General features: G+C 40.4%; 1 protein-coding gene across 1 annotated transcript in view; it reads left to right on the top strand.

Annotated features, from left to right (window-relative positions):
* Nucleotides 1–9867: 9867 nt before the first annotated feature.
* The window catches only part of tsku (tsukushi small leucine rich proteoglycan homolog), a 7576-nt gene continuing 2528 nt past the window's right edge, over nt 9868–14915 (top strand). The window contains exons 1-2 of the mRNA XM_079225374.1: nt 9868–10114; nt 14596–14907. Coding sequence (XP_079081500.1) covers nt 14602–14907 — 306 coding nt within the window. The 5' untranslated portion in view covers nt 9868–10114; nt 14596–14601. The remainder of the gene's footprint in view (nt 10115–14595; nt 14908–14915) is intronic.

The following is a 14915-nucleotide window of genomic DNA, read 5'->3' as shown; positions in this document are numbered from 1 at the left end:
TAGGAGGCCAGTGTCAGCTACAGGCCCATTCAATCAAATCCCTCCAAAGTGACCTGGGGCCAAAACGTAGGTGTTACCGTCTAATCCATTTTCAGTGAGGCACAATGTAAGAGGATTGACAGGAGGCCTTAGTCTGCTCTCAAAGCCTCCACTGGAGAGGCTACAGGACCTCTCACGCATCAGTTACTGTATACTCCTCTGGAAGTTTAGTCACACATATACAAACATTATTCATGAAGTTCATGCTGATATACAAATGTAAATGTCTTCAAAAATATAGAAAAAAATCCTCCAATAGCCTCGACCTCCACCTGTATATAACACTTTAAGATTAGTAAACAAACATTTACTGATGTGCAGAGTGGGGTCATTTGTCTCGCCCTGGAGACACCTCAGCCACATCGCATGAAGACACCTCAGCCGTGCTTTAATTGGTCTAATATGCCTGCAGGTGATTAAGTGACTTTGAACCCTGGTGGAGTGGTGAGTAATTAAAGATAACGAAGGTCTCTCCCTGTGGGTCCCCTGAGTTCTGCTGCTCTGTTTTGCCTGCGTCAGTCTTTTCAGCTCTTTTTTTATTTATTTTTTAAAGGCTACATCAGGTGAAGCAGCCTTGTCTGGCAAATGAGTCCAAGAACAGCTGGTTGCCACAACACCAACAGTGGATGAGAGCGTTGAAGGGCTGGGAGGATGACTTAACAGAACCACATCATGCCATGCAGGGGTTGGGAGAAAAACAGTGATAAATATCAAGCAAACAAAAAACTAAACAAATAAAAAAAGTAGGAAAACAATCATTGAAGTGATACACACTTTTATGTAATTTATCAAATCCTTAGAATATCACCTTTATTCTACTATATGTCATGGGGTGACAGAGCCTTCTCTATAGCTGCCCCCTCCCTCTGGAACTCTCTCCCCAAACCCATCCGAGACTGCACTGTCCTCTCCACATTCAAAACACAAATCAAAACCCACCTCTTCAGAACTGCTTTTAATGTATGACTGTGTGCTCGTATTGTTTTTATTTATTTATTTTGTATCTGTTTTGTTATTATACTTGTTTTTGTATTACATCATTTTTAGGACATTGTAATGTTGTGTAAAGTGACTTTGAGTACCAAGAAAAGCGCTATATAAATGAAATGCATTATTATTATTATTATTATTATTATATCTAATCAATAATAACCTGATAATAAACTGACTTTAGTGGCTCCCTCCCTTACTCATTTATAATCTTTGTATTACTAAATTGAACTGCAAATAGTTTTACCTTTCAGACTCAACCAGTAATGTTATCATTGGTTTTTAAAAGAAACTGATGGGGAAATAATTTAGGGAGAAGTAATAAAAGCTTGTTAAAGGGACAGTTAATAAATACAAATTATATAAAAGAAAAGAAAAACACAAATACAAATTCAACAATTTTCTTTAAAAACACATTTCCTACATAAAACTGCTCACAACACGGTCTGGATTTTTTTGGGGCTGTTTGATCTCCTCAAACCGAGTGCCTTATAGTCAGTCATATAGCCAAATAATGGTATTGGCAATCCTCTGAGCAATATCTACAAAAATTGGCAACTCTTACCAACACAATCTAGATTGCTAATACCACTCCATCTAAGAGAGGAAAACATTACATTTTGAATATTTGGGTGAACTGTGCCTTTAAGAAACCAAGCTGAATACTTCAAACCAACATCAGGTTGCAGATGCTGTTTCTGTTTTTTTGTGTGCGTGTGTGTGTGTGTGTGTGTGTGTGTGTGTTTTGAGGACATGACATGTCAAAACCTCCCTTCAAACTGAATCCTGACAGCGAGCCAGTGAATAAACATTTCGCTGCAGGAATATTGTATTGTGCACATGGAGCTGGTAAGTGATTCCACCTTTGTTGACCTATATCCCACATAAGCTGATGATCCTCTTAAACGTAACACCTTGACGCCGCTGTCCTGCATCCAGGAATAGAGGACAGAAATGACGACTCAGCGCTATACGTCCACCCAGTGAGCAGTGAACACAACACATCTGATGCTGCTCCTGAGACCAGCTCTGTGCTTTGTATCAGGCACTGTGGAATGAAACACAAGCAAAAATATATAACGTGAAATGAATGTACACAGCCACCCAAAACATGTCAGTGGGGATACGTTTGAAATGCAGTGTGGGTAAAAATAGATAGATGATTTAAAATTATAAATATATATATATGATATGATAAAAAAAAAGGGTCTAACTGAGGATATAGGTGCAGAAAAAACACAAATGAAAGATAAATGGAGACACAACCAAGAGTTGTCAGTCAGACTTTGCATATTGATAATATATTGACGTATTCTCAACAGGCCTTCCTTGAATATGCTTATGCTACAATAAGAATTGAGAAGGTTTAACCGTATAACTATACGGTATACACATGGTATCTGTCCTATAATCTCACAAAAAATGATATAATTGATTCCGTTCAACAAATTAAGCTATTAAGTAATAATTTTCTTCAGGGAGGAAGCACAGTATCTCTTCAAGGCCTCAGTCACTTTTGGGACCACATATTCAACATGTTTTGTGCTTGATCATGCCAATATCAGGCCTATAGTGAGCATAATTTACATGGAGGTTTGTGAAGAGATTACCAAAAAAAAAAACAAGCTCGGACTACTGTGCAGGTCAATAGTTAGCACTGTTTGTTGTGATGCTATTAACTCTTGTAATATGGCCCCTGCACTGACCTCTTGTGTCTGCCAACAGTTGTTTTTTTTAATCTTCCAGTGAAAGCTCTCAGGTGCTTAAAAGTGGGGTTGGTTTCTCTGAATTGCTTCTCCAGCCCTCACTGTGCAGACGGTGACTTTATTATTAGAGGTTGGATTTCGCTCTGGTGCCACCTAGTGGACATAAAGCGTTACTGTATGGTACACTGGGATAAAGGGAGTGGATCTCTATGAGCCCTCTATGGATGCTTTTACTGATTTTATATATAGAGTGCTTTTACTGATTTAATATATATATATATATATATATATATATATATATATATATATATATATATATATATATATATATAGTGTTTTACTGATTTAATATATATATATATATATATTAAATCAGTAAAAGCACAAACCAGATGAGAAGAGCTGAGAAGTTCTGTGAAATTGGCATATGTTTCTAACTTTCTGAAGCTAACATCCATTATATGGTTATCCTTTCGAAAATCACTTCTACTTTTGCGATTAAATCTCTTTAGTTACTATTAATTATGCTTCTGGCTACATGAAACAATATGGTGGTTCACTTTAGTAGGCCTTTGGTGCAGGATTGACTTTCACTTTATAGCTGTGATCGTCACATTCAGTATGCTGTGACTGCGTCTGTGTCAAACTATACTTGAGGAATAACAACTGTTCAAGCTACATTCTGGAAATACTTAACGGGAGTGATAAGCTAATGTGCATTGCTGTCTTTGTATGTCCACGTTGGTCTTGTTTGCCTTGAGACACTCACCATCATATATCATGTTTTTCTTGCGGGTCCTGAGGCTTTTTGCTCCTTTCCTAGACTCATACTGAGCTCTGCATTCTGTCTGCCTGTGTCCCAATCTTATCTTTACAGCCTTGAAGAATCCCAGACACTACAACATGCAAGTGGCGCGCACGTGCGTGTGTGTGTGTGTGTGTGTGTGTGTGTGTGTGTGTGTGTGTGTGTGTGTGTGTGTGTGTGTGTGGGTGTATACAAGTAGCTACAAGTGTAACACCAAATGACAAGTCAGAATAGCTTCTCCTTTCTATCACAGCTTACTGTATGACACGTACTCTTACTTGATTCCACGTGATCTTTTTTCTCCCCCTTTAAAAAAAAACTATGCATGAACCCTTGAGAGTGCAGGTATGCATGTAGAACTGGTTGTACACTGTGATGCTCTCATGAGGATGAGGGTGAAGATGAAGAGTGTTGTGTGAGCTGTAACAGTTGTTCGCCATTGTACTCTTGACCCCTGTTTGTCTGGCTCTCCTAGGAAACTTGTTATAATAACTCATGTAACAGGGTGTAGCCTACGGTCTACGCGGATTTGCTATGACCTGGGACAGTAAATGCACAACTAATTAATACATTAATACATTCCTTTCCCCATAACACATTAATGACCTGTGGAAAAACAAAAATAATTACAGTTTTAAATGATCTACTTAAGACAAACCTGCAGGGCCTGTCTTTGCAAAAGTTTCCAGACACACCAAATGCTCGTCTTTGTAAAGAACTAGACGAGAGACGCTGCGTGCGCAGCAACAGGAAAGGTCCGGGTTTCCGTTCACACTGTTTTTAATCAGTTTCATCAAAACATGTTGTTCAGGCCAAAAGAAACAAACCGCCTAGTTGCACAACGCTCTACTTCAGCTTTTACTTTTCACGTGGATTTGTTTTCGGTGTCCCCACTAGAGTGCGCACCGACAGGCAGCGTCAAAACGAACTAAAACAGTAGTCCCGAGACCGGAAGTTACACGCGTGGGCCTTCAAAAATAAAAGCGTAACGTTGAAAAGGAGCAAATCGGAACGATGTGTGGTCTAAGAAATGTATTCACTTCATGAGACGTCTTACATTCATCTGAATCTGCTGTAAGTATCCTGCTCAGGGGCGTCTCTAGGATTTTGACACATCTGGGGCTTAGCCCAGATGAGTGAAGCAGCGAAATTTTTAGACATAGAAACACTCTCCACATACCCTACAGGTACCTGCTCTTCTGGACTGAATTGAGGCATTTCATGGTTACCAGTTAATACCAAATAGGCTAGCAATTTTCACAAACTTCCCTCAATAGCCCAGGCACAAAAATGCCCCATTCATCATGTTGAACATACCAACAGCAACCATTCAGCAACAGTACACATTGAGATGTTTAATGAACCATGCATCTTGTCATGTACAGTATTTACATATTCTTTAACATTATGTAACATAACATACTCTTTAACATAACATTTGTAACTCTTACAGGTCTGTTTCTTGTACTTAACTTTTACTAATGTACTCTTTACATCTTTTTTCCTTGTTCATTTATCTTTAGTTTTACTTTAAACATTTGTCTTGTACAGTATATCTGTCTTAACTTGCACTCTACACTTGACTTTACTTCTTTCTTCAGTCATCATGTACAATTAAGTCGGAGAAAGAAAGAGGAGACGAGAGTGAGCATCAGACTGGGAAAAAAAGAGGAAATATGATGACAATTATCTGGGTCTGGGCTTCACTTGGATTGGCAATGCAGATTGCCCGAAGCCACAGTGCGTGTTGTGCAGTGGGGTTCTGGCTAACAGCTGTCTGAAGCCTCTTATTTGCGCCGCCACCTGAACACCAAGCATGCCAGTGCAAGTCAGAAGCCCCTTACATTTTTTAGATCCAAATTGGAAGAGTTACAAAACAGCCAAAAACAATTGCAGTCTCATTCACGTAAGTCTCTCACTTTCTCCCTCTCTATCTCTCTTGCTGCGCTGCATGTGAAAATCCTCATGGACTCCTCCTTTTTTATTTATATCTGTTTCTGAGCCTATGCATGTGCCACTCTTTGTTCTTTACGTGGCTTATTGTGTTTAAGTAAATAAATGTGAAATGCAATCTGCTTCAGCCTGTGCGTGTGTCCTCGCCATCCAGGGAGCAGTGCGACTGAGCTGTGCGTTTGAGCTGTGCGACTCCGCGGAAGGCGCTTAAAGTTGAGAATATTTCAACTTGTAAGCGCGCCGAAAAAACGCTAGAAAAACGCGTCGCGCGGCATTTAAAAAGCGCGCATGGAAGGCGCGCCGTACCATAGGAAAACAATGGGTTTGCTAGCGACGCGTTTTTGAGAGTCGCGTCTGGTGTGAACGGCCCCTTAATGCTCTTTAAAAGTGACGCCTTGTGTATCTGAAATGTATACAGCGGACTAAATGTATCTATAATGAGCAAACAGTTCTCGCATTGGTCCGATTTTATGCGGCTATAAATAGGCTCTGTTGCGTTTTTTTTAAGGTGTGGGGGATTGGGGGTGCGTGAACCCGGTCGGAATGTAGAAGGGGGTGCGTGGCCTAAAAAGTTTGGGAACCGCTGTACTACACAAAGACAGCAGCTTGCTGTTGTCAAGCGCGCCTGCTGCCTGACTCCGCTGTTTTGGGTGAATGACGTCACGTGCGACCTGGAGGTGTTAATATTCGGGGCTAATTAAAAAACACCCGGGGCTAAAGGTGTTTTAGCCTAGGGACGCCACTGATCCTGCTCCAAGTATCTTTGAACAACACAGATACTAACATGAGCAAAACAAAGTGCAAATGCTGGTTTAGTTTATTGATGAACTACGGGACAAATATCTAAAGGCACAGATTTATAGAGACAAATACAATTTATAAATGCATGTAGAGCAAGGGATGTCTAACTCATTTTCACCCTGGCCCACATCAGCATTATGTGTAAATGTAGAAATATAAGTAAGCAAATGTCTCTGTTATTAGAACTTAAATTCATTAAATTTAGGGTTAAGAAATCCACATTACTTGACAATCTTAAAAAAAGAAAATAAAGACCAAGATCAAACACGTTATTACATTAACTTTGTTCAAAGCTTTTTTGTCACATTTGAGAAGGACATAGCTGGTCCAACAAATAATTGTGAGCTGCTAAGAACATGTGTGACGTATGTAGTATGAGGCTAACCTGTTCACATACCTTTATGTGGTCTGATGCACACCCACAAATAATTATGAGCTGCTGAGAACATGTGTGACGTATGTAGTATGAGGCTAACCTGTTCACATACCTTTATGTGGTCTGACGCACACCCACAAATAATTGTGAGCTGCTAAGAACATGTGTGACAGATGTAGTATGTGGCTCACCTGCTCACATACCTTTATGTGTTCTGGGGCACACCCACAAATAATTGTGAGCTGCTAAGAACATGTGTGACAGATGTAGTATGTGGCTCACCTGCTCACATACCTTTATGTGTTCTGGGGCACACCCACAAATAATTGTGAGCTGCTAAGAACATGTGTGACAGATGTAGTATGTGGCTCACCTGCTCACATACCTTTATGTGGTATACCTTATGTGTTATGTGGCTCACCTGCTCACATACCTTTATGTGTTCTGGGGCTCACCTGTACACATACCTTTATGTGGTCTGGGGCTCACCTGCTCACATACCTTTAGCGCGCACTGACAGGAATGAAGCTAGCTTTCACAGAAGATTCCTTTTTGACTGTAGCTTTTGTGAATTCTGTTGCGATTGCAGTCTGCCTTTTAATTCTTGGACAATTGATGTTTTTCTTGGAGGCTAAATTTAGCGTACTTGGCTCCGTATTTGGTGTCAAAACGCTTAAATTGTAGTCCTTCATCACAGTGAGCCGCAGTTGCAATTCTAAATGCACCTCTATTCAAGGTGTTAAGGTACGGGGCCCAGCTCAATTTCACAATATTCAAACAGCTATAAAAGCAGTTCCATAGACTTGTTTATAAAAAATTACACTGCAGTCTTGTTCAGGATGACCTCTGCTATGTCCATGTACATGGTCTCAAAATATTACTGTACAGTTTTTGAGAAAAGTGAATTCAAAGTCTGCTTGAATTTCATAATGATATTCACAATTTCACAATATCACAATATTCAAACAGCTATAAAATCAGATCCTTAGGTTTGTATATAAAAGTTCCAGTGCAGTCTTGTTTAGGGTGACCTCTGCTATCTCCATGTACATGGCCTCCAAATATTACTGTACAGTTTTTGAGAAAATTGAATTCAGAGCCTGCATAAATTTCATTGTGATATTCATAATTCCCCAATATTCAAACAGCTATAGAAACTGATCCTTAGATTGTATATTGAAATTCCACTGCAGTACTGTTCAGGGGGACCTCTGCTATGCCCATTAAGACGTCATATAATATTACGTAGACATTATCGAATTGATCGTCGAAATTGAGAATCGACACTTAATGGAAGCGTTTGTCTTTTTAGTCATTTTGTATAAAGATACATTAATATTAATAGTTATATTGTTAGGGTTCGGCTTTGGCTGGGCCCAAGTGCAGACACAGGGACGTCAAGGTAGGGTGACGGAATGGACTTTATTTACTAAACACAGGTGATTTGGGTATGGCAGGAGTTGAATGCATGTTGAGCGGTGAAGTGACGGGGCGGCTGGGCACAGGGAACAGGAGTTAGTAACAGTCAAAAACAATGTAAAGCATAAGAGTAGTCTAAATCGTTGCGAGGACTAAAAGAGGCCCAGAGTCAACATGCTAATTGAAATGGTGAAATAATCTGGCAACTGGAGAGATGGAAGCCAGGGGTACTTAACAGGAAGGATTTGATGAGATGACAGGTGCTGAAGATGATGTGCAGGTGTGGAGATGAGCCCAGGTGCTGTAAGCCACGCCCACGGCACGCACAAACACACACGTAACAGAGACCAACAGGAGACACATGGAAAAACCCCAAAAGGACCGGACTATATCTAAAAAGAGCCCAAAAACCACAAGAAACAATGTTTGTTGATTTATTTGCACAAAATGCATTTCCAATAAAAAATGTTGATCAGTTCTAGTTTTGTTTTGTTTATCTGCAGGCAGTTGGCATGAAACCACCTGTTACAAGCATCACACTGAATCTGAAAAAGAAAAAATGAAACAATTGAATTTGAGAATTTCATTAAAACATGAATTCACCCCAAACGCAAATAGCATCTATTTGCAATTTTTCATTTTCTAAACAAATATTTAATTGTGAAATTATGAATAACATTATGAAATTTAAGCTGACTTTGAATTCACTTTTCTCCAAAACTGTACAGTAATATTTGGAGGCCATGTACATGGCCATAGCAGAGGTCCCCCTGAACAAGCCTGCAGTGGAATTTTGATGTACAAGTCTATGGATCTGTTTTTATAGCTGTTTGAATATTGTGAAATTGTGAATATCATTATGAAATTTAAGCTGACTTTGAATGCAATTTTCTCAAAAACTGTACAGTAATATTTTGAGGCCATGTACATGGACATAGCAGAGGTCATCCTGAACAAGACTGCAGTGGAGTTCTGATGTACAAGTCAATGGATCTGTTTTTACAGCTGTTTGAATATTGTGAAATTATGAATATCATTATGAAATTTAAGCTGACTTTGAATTCACTTTTCTCCAAAACTGTACAGTAATATTTTGAGGCCATGTACATGGACATAGCAGAGGTCATCCTGAACAAGACTGCAGTATAATTTTTATAAACAAGTCTATGGAACTGTTTTTATAGCTGTTTGCATATTGTGAAATTGAGCTGGCCCCCGTACCGTAACACCTTGAATAGAAGTGCATTTAGAATTGCAACTACGGCTCACTCGGCGGATGTGGGCTCACTTGACCGCAGTCACAGAAGACATACCGGTTTATCGCCTTGAAGCACACACATGTATTCACTTTCCCATCTTCTTTAAATCACCTTCCCTCTGAATCAATCTTTCCCTTCTTGGACATTTTGGGATTTTTTTGTCGATGTTTTTCAATTTAATCATTTGTCTTTAGTTAATCGGCGATTTGGAAACTGCTTGAAAGACGATCGTGCGCCTTTCAAGCTGTCGTGGGCCACATAAAATGACGTGGCAGGGCTTGAGTTAGATTGACGTAATGACCCTTCCCTCTTTTATAGGTTATTTGATCTGCATGATTGTAAAACTACTATTAGCAACACAAAGACATCCCGAAGTGACACGGCATGAACCTAACATTATGTTTAGCGCAAACTTTCATATGGGGTATTTTATTTTGAAAAGCTACAGGCAGGAAGTGCTCTTGTTTTGAACGCTGGCGGACTTGACGGTGAAAAAAAAACAGCCGAGCCGAAGCCAGGCAGGACTTTATGGGATGGGAACAGACGAGTGTGTCCCAGTGTTTCCAGCCTGCTGGCAATTATTTATTGCGCAGACACGCAGAGGGATCCAGCAGAGCTCATGTAGACCAGCAGGACCGATTAAACCACCGGGACACGGCCGCGCTGCGGGGGTCTGGAAAATGGGAGCGGTGAAGTGAAGAAAAAAGACGAAGAAGAAAAAAAAACGGCCAAAAGAAGCTTGACTGTCTGGCGGAACGGCACCAACGTAAGTTACTCCAACTGCCAAGAAAAGTTTGAAAAAGTATAACCGTTTATTGTTGAATTTGTTTGTAAATCTTCTACTTTGTCACAAAGTGACCGTTAAATCTTTCGTCTATCAAGCAGCGAAAAGTTTCGGACACAGAAACGGTCAGATCAGATTTCACGTGTTTGAGAAACCGCCCTCTGGTGTCTCGTCTGCGCTGACCAGGCGTGCGCGTGCGTCGTTTACGGGGGTGCGCAAACTCTCGTGAACGTATGATGCACGCGCGCACAGTTGACATGTGGAGCTGTGATTGACAGCTGAAAGGGGCGGGGCGGACGTCGCAAGTTAGTTATTGACGATATTTTAGAGGCGCCACATGTGGTAGCCTACTTTTTGGGGGTATTTTAATCCGAAAAGGGGCTGCAGCGGAGTCCTCGGCTGCCTCCGGGGTTTGCCACGTACGGCTGCGAGAAACGTGATGGCGGTGGTTCACGCAGACAGACACACACATGTCACAGTTGGGACGACTTTTTGGGTTGTAGGAGGAGAAAGCTTCTAGAATAAAACACGTGATTGATGGAGAGTTTATTTTTGTCTTTACTTAAATCCTTCTTCCAACCACTGTTTTCAGAGAAGAAGGATTTAAGTAAATAAATACAAAAACAATAAATACACACTCAATACTGTGATGGAAAAAACAATATGTATATATTTATTTTAACATTTTGCAAAGTATGAGAAGGACAATTTGGGCCTACTATAATATTTTGTAGACATTGTGTTATATCATGATATTTTATGTTCTTGGATTATTATTATTACTGATGGATTATATAAATATCATGTTCAATTGTAGCTGGTGGAAGGGAAGCCACTTCATATACTGTTGGGTAGTTTAATAAAATAATGTATCAGATTTAGTTAACTAATCACATAAAAGTAGAATCTTAATTAATCCACAAAATATACCTGGAACTAAAGCGGTTTGATCAATGTAATGAACAATATATCTGTCTGAAATGTAGTGGAGAAGAAGTATAAAGTAGCATGCAATGGAAATACTCAAAACTATTCTACAGTACGAGGAAAAAAACTGAGACTAAGAGGGTTTGGCTTTTCTTTAATGGGAATAATATAAACTTTATGCATTGTTGTCGTGTCAAATGATAGGAACACACTGATACCATAGCTGGTATTGGCTGGCTTATCTTAAACACACAGCATAACAACATCTAAGTTCATGTACCTTTTTTGCTAAAGCCCGGCCTCCAGTTCAACTACTGCATTACACTGTCTCGTTGATAAAAGTGGTCATTATATTCTGGCCATGCGGTTAGCTGCACCTACAGTGAACCTTTTCGTCACCTTTTTTTCTGTAATACTGTCTCTTCTTGCTTTGCTAAATGTGCTTTGATGAAATCGATCGGCGTCCTCGCTTGTGAGTTTATTTATTTACTCTCACTGTAAGCGTCCCGGTGTCGCCTAAATGTTTTAAACCGCTTTAGCAAGATCAATTTAATTCAAGGTCGCTGCCTCCTGCTCAGCGGTGTGCATTAATTTGGCTTAAAACGATTATTGTGCTATTCGTCTTCTAATTATACCGTTTTTAGCCTTCAACTTGAAGATTAAATTGGGGTGGAGTGGACTCGAAAAAGAATAAATCCAAACAAATTTAGGGCTAAAAGTGATGTTTGACAAAGATGCAAATATATGTCTTGAATGGGAGAACTAAGTAGGTATTAGTTTTGGTGCGTTAACTCCGTCTCCTGCTTTGAATGTGCGGTTTTGCATCAATTTAGATAAAGAAAAGCCTGCTGGAAGAAAAAACAATCTAATTTATCTGTGAAAAGAATTTAGATAAGTGTATTGCTTATGGGCAATACAAGTGGCACTTTTATTACAGATTCTGACACATCAAACAATTGTGCTTACACTGATGATAACACACACACACACGCTAACCGGATTATCACGGCAAGAGAGTTGGGCAAAAGTCTGCATGTTGTTCGGGACAAAATGGTGCCATGAATGGCGATCTCTGCTGTATGCATCAGCTGCAGGAGGGAAGGGGAAACAAAGAAAACAACTAATGGCTGACGGCCCTCAGAGCACAGCAGGATCCCAGGATGAAAAGCTGTGAAAAGTCCCCAGAAAGTGAGAAGGTGTTGAGGGCGTGATTTCACAGGCCTTTGCCGATTGTCCACTCGGGAGGGGATCGCAGCTCTCGCTGCCGTTGCCCTTTTGGTAAATGCAGTCGTTAGAATGTGTCTGATTTGAAGGCAGCGCCGGCAGCAGTTTGCCGTGAGCCCGTTAGATTTATTGCTGAAAGGTCGAGAGGAACACCTGGTGCCGAAAGCAACAGATGGAGCAGAGGATGCAGGGAAAGAGGGACGGACCGCTGTGGCTTCAAAAACCACACAGAGGTGACGAACAGCTGAATACCAGTGCGGTAGACGTGAACAAAATAAATGGCATATAACCACTTGGTTTTACTGGCAGTTTCCCATGTTTAGTCTGCTAAACGGCTGCCCTGTGGTCTCCCAACAAGGCGGATCCTTTTGAGGACTGCAGTTTGCCCGAGGTATAACAAAACTTGTAATTGCAGAGAGGGCCGAAAGAGGGGTCTTACTTTAATTATTTTTATGATGGCTAATGATGTAATATGTAGACTTTAAAATAAGAGTTTAGCAGTAGAAATAAGTGGATATATAATTATATCTGTAAAAAATATGGAGAATTCATTCATCAAGTTTTCCCCTCGGTCCTTTTTACATGTGGTTTGTCCCGTGGGTGGATTGTTTAACTTCTGAAGCGCTCAACCAGAAAAGCAAATTCTGTTAAAGTTTGTTTGCCCAATTTGACTAAAGTCTTAAAGCTTCCTGATTGGCCTTCACTGAGGGCAGAATCTAAAAAAACATTAGATATTAACTTTTTTAATATCTATTTATATTTTAATATTTTATTACTTTTTTATTACCCACACTAAAGTGAACTCGTAACAAAGTTTACAAAAACTCATATGTTGTTCATAACCTAGATAAAAGATGTAAAAGAAAAGAACAATATATTCTTGAAGGATAAAAAAATGCACGTCAGTAAAATAAAAAAAAAGTTTGTTATCACGAATACAGTTCGTGAGAACAAACCCATTCAGTTGATTACATTATAAATCAATCACGGTCAGCTCTAAGTAGACTTTGAGCCACGGTAATCAGTCTGCATATGTTCGCCCCTATGGACCATGCAATGCGATGTAACCCCATCCTCTTACATAAGGAAAGATACATAACTGTAACCCCTGTCCGATGGACCTGATTGCAGCCGCGAGCAGTTCCCAAAAGGAATTTAAAACAAATGTCCATCAGAGGATCAGGGAGGATTATTATTTCACTTTTTCTTGCAAGATCGCACCAACGTGTTTCGGTGAGAACTGCTTACCCTGGCCCTTTCCTTTTTTACGTTTTTGAGCGTTTTGGGTGAATTTTGAACGTCCCGTTTATTGCATAAAGAAACAGAAGCAGTAAAACCCTGGTTGCTGTGTCTTTAACACACACTTTGCCGTGTCATGCCTGGGCCACTCTACCGTGACTGTTTCTTTCTACCTGTTGCGCAACTCTTAACCTCTGTCCAATTTTCTAACTCATGCCAGCAGTGTTGTGCGTGTTTGTGCGTGTTTGTGCGCGCACTGTGCGCGTCGCTAAAGTTGTACTAGGTGAGCTCCCTTCAGCTCTCATTCACACGTAGACAGACAACAGCAACAGCCGCGGAAACACTTGAAAGAAAAGGTAGAGGTTTTTCTCTGGTTTGAAATAAGAAATTTGCACATGCTGCATTTTTAATCGCTTATTTGACTTCTAAATCTTCTTCCAAATTACTGATATATTTTTTACATTTATTCTATATTTTCATTTCAACAATTTATTCATTTTATTTTGACGCTTTCCCATCTGTTATTGTTTCAGTTTTTCAGTTTTATTTCTGAATTTGTTTTTTTGTCTGAGGCTCAGGGGAAGTGGGCACGTCTAATATTTTCTTCATTTCAGGATGGGACACAGATATTTGTAGGGCCTTGATTCACAGCCATTGTTTTTACAACCGTGCATGCTCAATTTTAGTGAGTAAACTAAGAAAGTGAAAATTAACTCTTTGATCAAAGAAATTAGGTCACACCCATTGGGAAGCAAGAGGGAGAGAAATTGGGGCTACCCAAGTAGCTCGAATAAAAGCTTAAAGTCTTTTCATGAAGCTTAATAAATACCTTGAAGATGTCATTTGAGCAGGAACTGTTCCTGTTCATTTCTAACACCAGAAAGAAGGTGTTCTTTGAAGGCATTTGGACAAGGTGTACTCATCTGATCTGGTCATAGAGGTTGTGTTTTTCTTTTTCTCAGACGGTGATTTGCTTATGTGAGCACGATACACAGAGAGCTTTTCTAAATTCTATGGGAGTGGCATGTTAAAAAAATGTTCACATGCAAATATTTTTTTTTGTTCCTCTCCAGAGCACAATGGCACTCCTCCTGTGGCTCAGCCTGTCGCTGCTGGCCTCGGTCCAGTCCAGCGCCGTCAAGAACTGCCACCACGGCTGCCACTGCGAGGTGGAAAGCTTCGGCCTGTTCGACAGCTTCAGCCTCACCAGGGTGGACTGCCGAGGGTTGGGACCCGACACCTCCATGCCCATCCCCATCCCGCTGGACACCGCCCACCTCGACCTGTCCTCCAACGCCATGGGCCCGCTCGGTGACACCATGCTCGCTGGTCCGGGCTACACCACTCTCATCAGCTTGGACCTGAGCAGCAACCTGATAACGAAGGTCAGTGT

Source organism: Taurulus bubalis (assembly GCF_910589615.1).
Source record: "Taurulus bubalis genome assembly, chromosome: 10".
NCBI classification, from domain to species: domain Eukaryota; kingdom Metazoa; phylum Chordata; class Actinopteri; order Perciformes; family Cottidae; genus Taurulus; species Taurulus bubalis.
Note: the sequence above shows the minus strand (reverse complement) of the source record. Positions and strands in the feature narration are given on the sequence as shown.